Source organism: Salarias fasciatus, chromosome 8, assembly GCF_902148845.1.
Source record: "Salarias fasciatus chromosome 8, fSalaFa1.1, whole genome shotgun sequence".
Taxonomy (NCBI): Eukaryota; Metazoa; Chordata; class Actinopteri; order Blenniiformes; family Blenniidae; genus Salarias; species Salarias fasciatus.
In genome coordinates, this window is record NC_043752.1 from 17,402,815 (window position 1) to 17,415,047 (window position 12,233).

The 12,233-nt window shown below is 47.3% G+C and overlaps 1 protein-coding gene across 1 annotated transcript in view; it reads left to right on the forward strand.

Moving 5' to 3' along the window:
- Window positions 1-12,233, forward strand: part of rhbdl1 (rhomboid, veinlet-like 1 (Drosophila)) — a 30,416-nt gene that overhangs the window by 17,234 nt on the left and 949 nt on the right. Inside the window, exons 6-7 of the mRNA XM_030098333.1 lie at window positions 9,749-9,849; window positions 12,112-12,172. Coding sequence (XP_029954193.1) covers window positions 9,749-9,849; window positions 12,112-12,172 — 162 coding nt within the window. The remainder of the gene's footprint in view (window positions 1-9,748; window positions 9,850-12,111; window positions 12,173-12,233) is intronic.

Genomic DNA, 12,233 nt, shown 5'->3' on the forward strand with positions numbered 1-12,233 from the left:
GATTTCTGTCTTCCCTCTCCATGTTGTTGCTCATGACCGTTTTATGTGTATACTCATCCAGTGTTCAGTCGTGTCGACTGTGCACGCATGTTGTCTGGTATTTTGGTGTAGCAGAAGAGGTTTCTGGCCTGCGCCGCTCTTAATGGCTGCGTCTGGTATCGTGCCGTTGTGTGTTTGCCGGCGCACACTGGAAACATGTCTGCGCTGCAGGGCTTTGCTTTCAAAGCCAAAGGAAGGATCTCTTTCTCTGCAGAAGCCTCACGTGCGGCGAAAGTGGTAAATTGTTTTCACAGTTACACAGATTTAACATGCATGAATGCAGATCCTCGCTACCTTGAGGTTTATCATGAATATTTTAATCAGAGTTGCCGCGCTGTTGGTATCACCGGGTTTTGACCGTGTTTCTCTGGTCCTTTAGTGCACGATCTGAGAAACAAAAAAAAACAAAAAGCGTGACTTTGTGCGCTGCGCCCTTGGACGTCTGCTGACAAAAGGAACAATTCTGTAATTATTTTCTGACTCCACGGTTCAGACCTGAGTCCTTGTCCTTGTTCGCTTTGCATCTTCTCAGTAATTCCTCACGCTCCTCCTCAGTTTGGAGTTGGGAAATTTGAACAGTCAGAATTTCATATGTTGAAGAGATGAATGGAAAAAAAAAAAAAAAATCGCCCAGCTCTACATTAAAGAAAAGCAGCATGGCTCCTTTTTCCACTTCGCTTTCTCTCTTTCTGTTTTGGCTCTACTTTCCCTCGGGCCGACGGCGGCTCCGAGACGCCAACAGGTGCCAGAGCAGCGTGTTTTTCTCCGGCAGCGCCGTGTGAGCCTCTGGGCGTCTGCCTCCTCTTTCCAGACAATCCCAGCCTCTTCTCTCAAACACAACTCGTTCAATAAGAGATTTTTTTTTTTTCTAATGTTTATCATTGCAGCGGCAGAACTCAGATCTCGGTTTAAAGTTTGGCTTTAATCCATCAAAGGGTTTTGTTTTACTGTCAGCTCATTTGTGTCTAAATGCACATTAAAAAAAAAACTCCTGTTCCTCAATTCAAAGCCTTCAACATTATATGAGTTTATTTTTAAGCCTTTTCATCAAAAAGTATTCAAATTTGGTTAAAGCAGTGGGCTTTATAGTCTTTTCTCTTTCAACAAACCTGATCGGGACTGCAAAGAGAGAGAGTTATAATCAAGCATAGAGTTTGTTCACGATCTCTTTTACCTTGTTTCTTTTGTTTGTTGTCAAAAAAATATACTTTGAAAACAAAATTTTGATGATTTATGATACTTGAACACACTGTACACACAAATACGACACACATGCAAAGATTTAAAGAGGATCCAGCTGATAATAGTTCTAAGATCTGATTCTCGTCAAGGCATCAGAAGACGAAGTTAGTTTTTCAAACACACTCTTGATTGAGATCTCATCGAACGTCCTTGTGGAATCAACATGCTGCCACTCAGTGTGCTGCAGTCTGATTGGAGACGCTGGTCCGCTGCGGGGGCAGAAATCCTCACCGAGCGGCTGGAGGGCCTTTTCCGAGCAGCCGGTGGCGCGCATCGTGTATCATCTTCATAAAACGGGGGGTTTGCCCAACGTGACAGCTGACTCCCGAATCACTTCATTTACAACTCGGATTGTCAACAATTAAGCTGAGCTGTGAAGGCGACGGCGTGCTGCTCCGCTCTGCAGCATGCAGGGTTTTCTCTCTGCTTCAGCAAACCCTCCCCGTAGGGCGCGACACGCATGCAGCATAAAGGATTTTAAGCTCATTTGAATCCAGAAGAGGTTTAATCAAAGTGTGGTTTGATCGATCAGAAGAGAATATCCAGAAGCAGTCGCCCGTTCCGCCTCCACCCTGTCTCTCCTATATATGGGCTGAGCCATGCAGGACGCTCCTGCCCCGATGTTGTGCCTGTAAATAAGAAATACTGTTTACCGTAAATCACCGGGACGCTGGGCGTGAGGGAGCGCGGCGCTCACGCCGCATAGCTTTCATCCTCCGTCACCAGGAGAGAAAAGACGCGAGGCCCGACGTCAGCCGCGGCCTGACGGCGAAGCGTAATGGAAATATGATGAATGGCTGCATGTAGCGGCTGTCGCCTCTTTGTTAGAAGCCGGTTAATGCTGTCATTAGTTAGAAATCAACGTGCCGCGTTACGTGTAGTGTTTAATCTTTCCAGGGATTGATTAATGTTGTCCTGATATGGAGCGGGACTGCGGCACACTCCTGCCGCCGTGGTGAGAATCGCTATACTGTCAGTCTAAATTTAGCACGCTGATTGTTTCTGCTTCCCCCCCCTCCGGTTAATAAATACCTATCGGCTCTGCAAATGACTGAGGTCTCGGACTTAATCTTTTTCTGTCTGTTGCACTACAGTGTTTACGTTCCTGTTATATAACCGACTGATGGCGCACACAGCTGAACTAAAGGCTCTGTTCTGAGGCCAGAAGAGACTCCGTCCATCGTCCATTTCGCTGATGTTCAGTGTTTGGCCGAGGCACACGAGCTGCGAGTCACGCCAGTGGACTGAAATCCACGGCAGCCCGAACACGCAGCTCCGGCTCGTGAATTAGGAGATTAAAATCAATACGTCCGCTGTGCAGTTGCAACAAACACAAAGAGAGCTGTACTGCTTTTAGCAGAGATTTAAAATTTACGGACAGATTCAGTTTATCGGGTTGATTTACTTCACTGTTTAAGATATAAAACAAAGGATTAACTTTCCTGATATAAGATGAGTACATGAAGCTGTCTGATTGAAATTAAGGTTTTCTCAGATGTGTTTCCTGAGCTCTCACTCCGTTTTTAACTCTTTCACTTGATTTTCATTACAAATAACTAATTATTAATTTATTAAAGCTCAGGAACAATCAGTCCGTAAACCATATATTTATATGAACTACAGTTCTTTCTGGCTATTCTGTCCAACACACGGCGCCATACCTTTCATTCAATGTGGAATTGATTCTACTCTGGATCAATAGATTTACCATCAGCAGAGCATCATGGGAGTTAAGGGGGGGGTAGCACTCATTGTTTGGTGGGGGGTAAACTTGAGATGAACCCTCGCTGCCACCTCTTTTGTTGTGCATCAGCAGCCAAACGCAGCGCCGGTGTTCAGACATCTGTGAAGCGCTCTGATGTGGAGGTGGTGGCGTTTCAGTGACGGACTGTCTGTGGAGCGCTGTGGCGTTGGCGGTGTAACTCGGCCGCACCGTGCGGCGTTATCAGGGCTCCGGTCTCCGCCTCTTGCTGCCAGATTTAGCTGCTGGCGGCGCCGTCTGAAGCGCCCGGTCCCGTGCTTCTGATGTTCTCCCCCGGCGCTCGGCTGAACCGGGACTCGGGGAGCAGGGTGACCTTGGCGCGGTGCAGAGCCTGCCCGTGCAATTATGGTAATTCCCAACTCCCCCTCCCCCCACCCACGTCCCACCCCCGACTCAACTCTTCCGAGGTGACGCCGAGCTCACTTCCTCTCCCGCCGTCTCACTTTAAGCAGCCTCATTCGCCGCAGATCCGTCTATTGGCGTCCGCTGCGCGGCGCCAATCCAGGACAGCAGCGTTTGTCAGTCACGCTGCAGGAGACCGAGAAACGCCGTTTCTCCCAACATTTACTCCGGTGGTTTATTTTCAAGGTCTAGCAGTGAAGAAGCTCATCACGCTCTGTGGCCTGATAACGCCGGCCGGCCACGCTCGGTGGCTTCTGTGTGCTTTTTCGCTCGGATGTTTCAGGAACTTGTCATTTCCGTCCAAGGTCGGCCGTCGAGCGCGTCGGATGGAGAGCCGTCGGGAGAGGCTGAAAAATTCGACGCTCTTCTGACGCAACAAACAGTGTTTTGTTTTATTTTTCGGCGCGCTCAGCAGAATTCTTTGCGCTGGCTCTAATTTGGAGCCTTTGTCTGGTGAAGCCTGCGCGTCGCCCCCATCAGATAGGATTGTGTTTTCTGGGTGCTGAGTTGCCTCCTCGCTGCAGCTCGCAGGATGCTGCTCGTGGAGTCTATTGATTTTCCTGATGCCCTCTGGGCTCCTGGGCAGCATAAATATTATCATATTTTCCCCTTGTGGAGATTCTGGACAGGGTAGAAAACTGTGAAGTCTCTCAGGAAGCAAAGGGCGCGGAGTGTTTACAGGGACGGAGCTCGCTCTCAGCCGAGGTGAGGAGTTGTAGCAGTTCCTCCAGGCCAGAGCGAGAGATCGACGCCGCGCTCCGTGTTCTTCTCTGTTTAGTTTTTTTTTTTCCTTTTCTTTTTGTGTTCGTGTGTGCAGACACGATCTGGATTCGTATTCCTGTTTGTTTTGTTGAAGTGGTTCCTGACTGCGTGGCAGGTTGTCACTTTGACAAAAACAGCGGCGCTCGGCAGACACCTCCAAACTTTACAGCCTCCGTCTGTTCCCTCGCTTCACGCCCACACGCCGCCGGACGGGCCCCGCTCCTCCACTTGAAGGGAAGCGCCGGCGACACGGCTGACGTTTAACTCATCTCTCTGTCTGGCCCCCGCCATTTCCCTCCCTCCCACAGCTCCTGCATTGTGACAGAACCATTACAGCCAAATGGACACTGCTCAGGTAGATGATATTTGAAACTATGAGTTTTCTAAACGGTTGTGAAATAGAGCTAACAGATGGGCCGCCTCCCACTGAGCCGCCTCGACGTCTGCGTGCTTTTACTGCAGGCGTCGTCACAATTTTTGTCCACATAATCGAAAAGTTGTTCTCCTGGAAACCTTTAATATAAGATTTGAATCATTTCAACATCAGAATTTATCACAAAAGTCACAAACTGGAGGAAAGAGTCAAAAATAGCATCCAGGTTTCTGAATTGTTCAGATGTATTAATGGACAGTAATGTGGTTTTACCAGGTGATTCTCTCTCTCAGCCTCAGGACCGATGACTGAAACTTCCATCTTATCCTGGCTGAGCTGTAAAAGGTTTTCAGGATTTGATATCTAAGAAACAGACCCAACATTTCCTGAAAAAGTCATCAGGTTTCTCTCGACATTTGCTTGACAGTTGAAAGTTGGATCCTGTCCTCTAGTTATTAAGGCTGTCAGGCTCTGAATTGATCTTTGTTTTACTGCTACCATTTTACCGGCTGTATTAAGGGTTCCTGTCTGATGTGAACAGTTTAGACTGTCCAAAACCTCGCTTCCAAAGAGTCCATGAAGTGTTTTAGAACGCTGTTCCAGGCTTGGCTCTAGAAAGCTGGTTGGGTTTATTTGGGAGAAAACTCGGCCAAGCGCCGTCGACCACAATACATCTGTCTAATCTTATTAATATCTTATCAAATGTGCTGTTAGTTTTCAAAACAATGATTTGCTGTTCAGTAACTGACGTGAAACAATAGTTTATCTGACTCCATCCCTTATAGCAGAGAGTTCAAATATTGCCTCATCTTTTTTTAGAGCAGCCGAACTTTTGTGTCCGTTAGTGTAATTGCAGCCGTTGTGTGTGATTCCTCCTCCCGTCAGTCCCCGTCTCCTCGTGTCTGTGCTTAGTAAATAAATCTGATTTAGCATTTCCTCCGTTTATTAGCCGACGGAGGCGGCAGTGCGACTGCGAGCCGCTGACTGCAGCAGATCTCTGGAATGTAATGCCTGTAATGTGTGTACAGATCGAGTTAGCGTCAACCCGAAAGGCAACGGCATCGCAGGAGAGAGAGGTTCTCCCTTCCAGGTGGGCTGAGCGCTGCGTTTCTATTGAGACGCCTTTACATTTTTTATGAGCAATGGAAATTACTCGCTGGTATCTCTCACCGACTCGACAAAATGCCGTCTCACAACCGCCTTCATGAGGCACATCAGACGAGTGTGAGGCGATCGTTCTTTACAGCTTCAGCGCCGAATCAGAGAGGAAGACGAGCTAAATAATGAATAAACGCTGCTTTTTAATTGTCTAATTCAGTGCATGATTAATGCTCCTAACCTAACTTGAGTTTTTAAGACAGTAAATCATGTCTGCAGTCTGAATAGACTCAGTGTTGTCAGAAAGTTCAGATTTTGTTGGAGCGTTTAGTGTCCGGGCCGCCAGATATTTCCCTCCAGAGCCGATAGAAACACAGAGTTATAAAGAGAGTGAATGTTGGAGTTAGCTTTGATGCGTTGTTTGAAGAGTCTCAATTATTTCTAGTGCCCCTCTGTGTGTACTGGATGAATAATCACCCTCTAAAATATTTGTTATTTCAGGTTTGTAAGCAGGAAGTGTTTGCCAGCCTGTGTGTTGCTCTCCATGACAGAAAAAATGAAAAAAGAAAAAAAAAACACAGTCATTATTGTTTAAAGCCGCCAGTAAATACACAGATTTATATGATAATTATTCCAATCTCTCTTGAACCTGCATGTTGATTTGACTCTGAAACATTGAAGTCTATTAACTTTCCTTTAATATATTAATTCCACACTATTCGCCCAAACAGGCATTCTGACTTATAGAATCGATTTTTTTGGAGTAATTATGTCTGGAAAGCTCCTCGAATATTCAGCGTCTGCGGACAGAGGAAAGCCTGGCAGCAGGATACGCCGTGTTTTCCAGGGATTAGAGCATTTCCCGTTCCCTGACGCAGCCTACCACCGGAGAGGCTGCAGAGCGGCGCCGCCTCAGGCTCCGTCAAACTCTGGCCTCGGATCCACGCGCCGCCTCCCGTCTGCACCTTGTTCCTGCGAGACGGAGTGTACAGGGCTGACCCATAGCTCCAGGGCAGCCTGGAGAACGTGAGCGCGGTGGCTCAGGTCTCTGCAGGTCGCTGCAGTGGGAACCAGACGGCGCGTGGCTCGGAATGCAGATTCCCCTCGCGCTCACTTTGACTGTCGACGCCGCAGTGCAGTTTGTGGACGTTGCGAGCTCACAGGAAGATTTGAGGATGCCGATGATGACTCGAGGACGGGAACAATAAATAATGTGTGCGTGAGATGGAAGGTGTCAGCCCGCCGCTGAAATAATCGCACGCCGCGCGTCTCGGCTCCTGCTGAGTGCAAGAATCCTAAATCTTAAATCCCCTCGAGCAGGAGAGCCCACATGACAGGCCTGTTTAGTATGCATACTGTATTTGGGAGCGAGCGGGAGAAGCGAGCGGTTCACATCCTCCCTGTGGAGCCTCGTCTCTTCCTCTGAGCCGGAGGTCTCAGGTTCTCTCCTCTTCCTCACCTACACACGGCGGAATCACATCCCCGACACGTTCCCCGCACAAAGACATCTCGTCAACCTCTTTGGATGCTTTTAGCAAGCAGCCGTCACTCCTAAAGCGGGATGTCACCTATATTTTTAAAATATTAGACTTTGAGTAGATACATGTTCAAGCATTTGGTGATACTTTTGAGGGAATCACTTGAAAAAATTGAGGTTTTTATGTGCTCAGTTTTAAAAGTCAATCTATGTCAAATAGTGTCTTGAGTTTGAATCAGAATTCCACTCTAGTCAGTATGTACAGAGAGTATCGTTCACCCACTAATAGGGAATGTGAGCTGCTTTTAAAATAGAAATAGTTCCTCTCAGGCCTCTAAAATGAACTGTACGCTACCTGCCAGACACCCAGCAGCTGGCAAACACATCCAGCCAAAGCCATTTCAGAGCTGACAGACTTAGTTCTCACACAGAAACATAGTTTGCTTTTAGTTTGGACCAAAAAGAAACAGTGTCAAATAATTATTAATGATGCACAGTTGTGAAAGATATACTGAGAAAAATCCTCACTTTTCTTGAAAGTCTCTTGCAAGCCTGCCAAATGTCATTGAAAATCTTTGAAATCCGATTCATTCTTGTTAAAAAGTCTCGAAAGCCGATGCAAAATTGCATGTGACCATAAAAACACTGCGATGCCTGACACCTCCCTCACCAGTGCATCACACAACGCCGCAACATTAAAGGTCAAAATTTAAAAGCAAAAATGTTACACAGTCAAAAAAAAAGAAAAAAAAAAAACTTGAAAAGAGACACTCAGATGTTGACGCCACTGAAGTTGCTCCAGTTCAATTTTTCCCTTTACTTTGAAGACATCAGAGGCCGCGTACTGTACGCCACACTGTGTAATTGCAATTTGGTGGAACTACAAAAATGGGACGCCGTGAATCTTCTGAAATCTTTCGCCGAGGCGACCAACCTTCAGATGCCCCATAAATCCACATGAAATAACCCATAGGTGTCTGAGCGGGGCGAGAGGAACGATCCGGAGCGCTCTCTGATTACCATCTGTCTTTCCATGATCATCGCCAGCGCCGCGGACTGCCACGGCCTTCTTAAAGATGATGTTTACTCTGTCTAGTCCCAGAGCGCGCACACACACCCACACACACACACACACACACTCTCATACAGCATTACGAACGTTCCAACATGCATTATAGATCTGAGATCACAACTCCAGCAAACCCCAGCTGTGATTAAAAACAGGCTGTTTTGTTTTATCAGTCCTCTCCGCTTCCCTTATCAGCTCATTTGCATAATTAACTGAGGCGGACGCGTCCTCGCGGCACAGCGACGTCTCCAGCTTCCAGTCCCGTCCTACATCCCAGAGTCTCCTTCTATGCTATGGATTCAGGTCCATAGGACCAGCGTTCTGGCTCAGTGTGTCCCACCGTCTGGCTGCAAATCAACAAAACAACCCCATTCCCATCAGTTTTTCTATTTGTCGCTGATTTTGAGTCAAAGCTTTTTGAACACAGGCAAAAGTCGTGATTGGTGAAAAGAAGCACAAACATGACAGCGAGCGCCGCGGCTGGAAAACGCTCCTCCGCCGGCCCCGACGCTGAATCATGAATCCAGAATCCAATTTCAAACCTGGATCGTGGATTGTTTTTCTCATTTTTTTCTGGCTGCAGTCAGAGTAATTACAAAAACAATGCGTGTTTGCATGTAAAGCCCCGCAACAGTTTGCCGTGGCTGGAAAACTGGTGGCTGAGTGTCGGCGTCGCGGCCCGCCAGCATCCATGAAATTAGTTCTTTCACCCTCTGTTAAGTCGCCGTCTATTGGCTTTCAGGAGATTAGAATATTACGAGGTGACGCAAAGTATTGTTTATTTCTTTCATCTCCATTGAAGATGAACAAACAGTAACAAAGCAAGCAAAGTAAATTGAGGTGCTAAGTATATTGGACAAATCTGAGGGGAGAAGCTTCCAGTCTTGTGCCGTGATGCTCACTGGACGCCGCTCTTCCTCGTCTCCTGTCCTTTCAGACACATTTGGCTTCATTCCACATCCGCATATGGCAGATCCGATGTTGCTTATGGACAAAACACGAAGCATGTTTGCAGCGTACAAACTGGTCGTTATCCTCCTCGGCCCACTTGGCCGACACTTCTCTGATCAGAGCGCATTTAAAGACGGACTTTGTTTTTTTTTGTTTTTTTAATTTCAGCCTCCTAAATTAAAACTCCTGTCGGTTTAAATTCAGTACTTAAGCCGAGAAAGAAATGCTACATGCATGTGTGTGTGAGTGTGGTTAAAGCGTGAAAGGTCACGTGAAGGTCAGCTGATGGTTCGGCTCGTGATGTGAACGCAGGCCGTTATTTTTTGTTTCCCTCTCACTGAGAATTTTGGGAAAATGCTGCGAGGAAGGTGACTGGTGCTGCTGCGTGACGAGTAATCTGACTCTGCCTTTGTTTTTGCCTCTGCTCAGAATTGCTGTCCTTTGCTCTCACTCTCCCTGTTCCACACACACACACACGCACACACACACGCACACACACACACACACACCCTCTGCCTTCTCTTTACATCTGCACTCCTAACATGTCTGCGTCTCTCTCTCTGTCCCCCTCAGGCTCGCTGACAGTGTCCATCACCGACATGCGTGCTCCAGTGGTGGGGGGCTCCGGGGGGGTCTACGCTCTGTGCTCAGCACATCTGGCCAATGTCGTCATGGTAACTGCCGCCATCACCATCACCATCACCATCACCATCACCATCATCGCCTCCATTGTTGCGTCTGAAAACGGTCTTGAATAGAAACCAAATGTCAGAGTCTCCTCAAACCGGCGTCTGGGTTTTCGTGCCCCAGCGGGGTGTAAACAGGTACTTTCTGTTCCCTGAGGGTGTTTTTTTCTTAATCTTCCTGCGACTGCGTCCCCTTGTTATCGCTACCTAAATGAATCCCGGGCAAACCGACGTTTCCCAGCCGCTGATCAATTATTGAAGCTGTGTATATTTGCAATTCTCCCGATGCTGGTGGAGTTTTCCCGGCCCCGATCCGTCACGCGGTCTTCCACCTTCTCCGCCGCTCCCAACATCTGACGGATCGCTTTAACTAATGTCGCCGCTCACTGCGGGCCGCGCAGACGACAGCGGGAATGGAAATCAAAGCGTGCTGACAAACCCAAAGCACAGAGTCTGTAGCAGCAGCCAGCGCTTTGTTTGGTCTGCTACGCTTGACGGCTGTTTGTTGTTTGGGAAATCCTTTAAGGCACCTCTTAGTTCTGCTCGGATGAATTTTTGCCGGCTTTTCAGGGGTTTTTTTTTTTTTTTTTTTTGTGTTTTCTTTTGTTTTCCTCTTGTTTCAAGAAAACCTTGAAACGTCTGGCCTTGACCTGGCGAATTGCGATCCGTCATCATGCGGTCTGCTCTGGAGATATTTTCAGGCTCAGTGAGGATTGGAGCTCCACCGTGTACCTGACTCCCTGGAAGTCACGCAGCTCTGGTTCAAGTGTCAGAATACATCTCCGAGGCATGTAGCGTAGAAATCCAACTCTGGATCTGACACGATAATCTTTTCCTTTTATTATTGCTCGAGATAAAAAAAATAGAAGGTGGCAAGAATACATTTTTTTTTGTTTTGAAATGGATGTAACTTTTCCACACAAGTTTAAAAAAGAACAGCCTCTCCAATTAATCAGAGGAGGAGATTAAAAAAAGAATCAAATTCTGACTTCTTTCTCTTCTTCCAAGTGTCAGCTTCAGGCTCTTGAACATAACTCATTAAAACATCACAGTTCCTATAACCACATCCCCAAATAAACCCTGAAGAGCTTATAAAACTTTGCAGAACTCTGTATTTTTGCTCCATAATTTAGATTGGCTCTCGTTGTGTTTTCGTATCTTCTGTTGTATATATTCATTTATTTTCATTTTACTGCAGAAAAAACATCAGGCAATTTATAGTCAGCCTCGAATGCGTGTTTTTAGACCGTGGAAAGAACATGCAAACTCCAAGCAGAGAGGTTCCCAAATCTATTGGCTTCATCTGATTTTAGTCTAACATGAGACACGATTTTTAAGAAATGTCTCGTCATGTGAGGTACAAACAGATCTCAGTCCCCACAGCAGTAATAAACACACACTCACACACACACTCACACACACAGGCGTGTGTCAGAGTCCCTCATTAGTTTTCTATTTCAGTGTCCTGAGTGTGATAACGAGATCTGTAGCAGACAGAATGGATTGGCCGTGCTTTGGCTGGAGATTGCGCCCTTTTCCTGCTGTAAGCGAGGAGGCCCGTCAGAGCAAATTGCCTCCCATCAGAGAGCAGCAGCAGCATCACTCCCAGCCCAGACCTCCGCTCCCGCTCTGCTCGGCTGACCCCCCCCCCCCCCCCGCCACTGTATTAATCATTTAGCTGTAGGAAAAATTTGAGAACATTACCTGCGTTGCCGCTCTTTGCTTGTCTTAAATGGACGGTCGCAGCAGAATCTATTTATATACGTCTCTCTTGAATTTTACATGGCTCTCTGGATTTGGTTTTTCCGCTGCGAGACTGAAAGGGAAGCGCTGTCGCTGGGTCATATTCCAGCAGCCTGGGACTTGAGGAACGACGGGACTGGTGCAATTATTCATCCCGGGGAGTAAATGTGTTATTCTAAGTCCGGATGCCATTGTTCTTTATTCCCCAGACAATCGCGCAGGCTATTCACCGGCCCGCTCTCCCACTCCCCTTAAATTATCTTAGCTCTAATTAATAGAGTGCCACTGGGCTGGAACCAGTAAGTGGAGAGCAGCCAGGTGTATAATCGCGTCTCCGTCTTGCGTAAGCGCTGCCTTCTCTCTCGCGCGGATGAGGACTGTCCCCTCTCCGCGGTCTAAATACGTCCCGGGGATAAAAAGCGCAGGGTTTCTGCGTGGAGCAGGTTGTTTGTGTCACGATGGTTTTTTTTACGCTGACGATACACTTTTTTGCTCTCTCCGTTGCAGAACTGGGCCGGGATGCGTTGTCCCTACAAGCTGCTCCGCATGATCCTGGCATTAGTTTGCAGTAAGTTCCACACACCTAACTCTCAGGTTTTTCTGTGCTGTCGGTGCAGTCGGTATATATA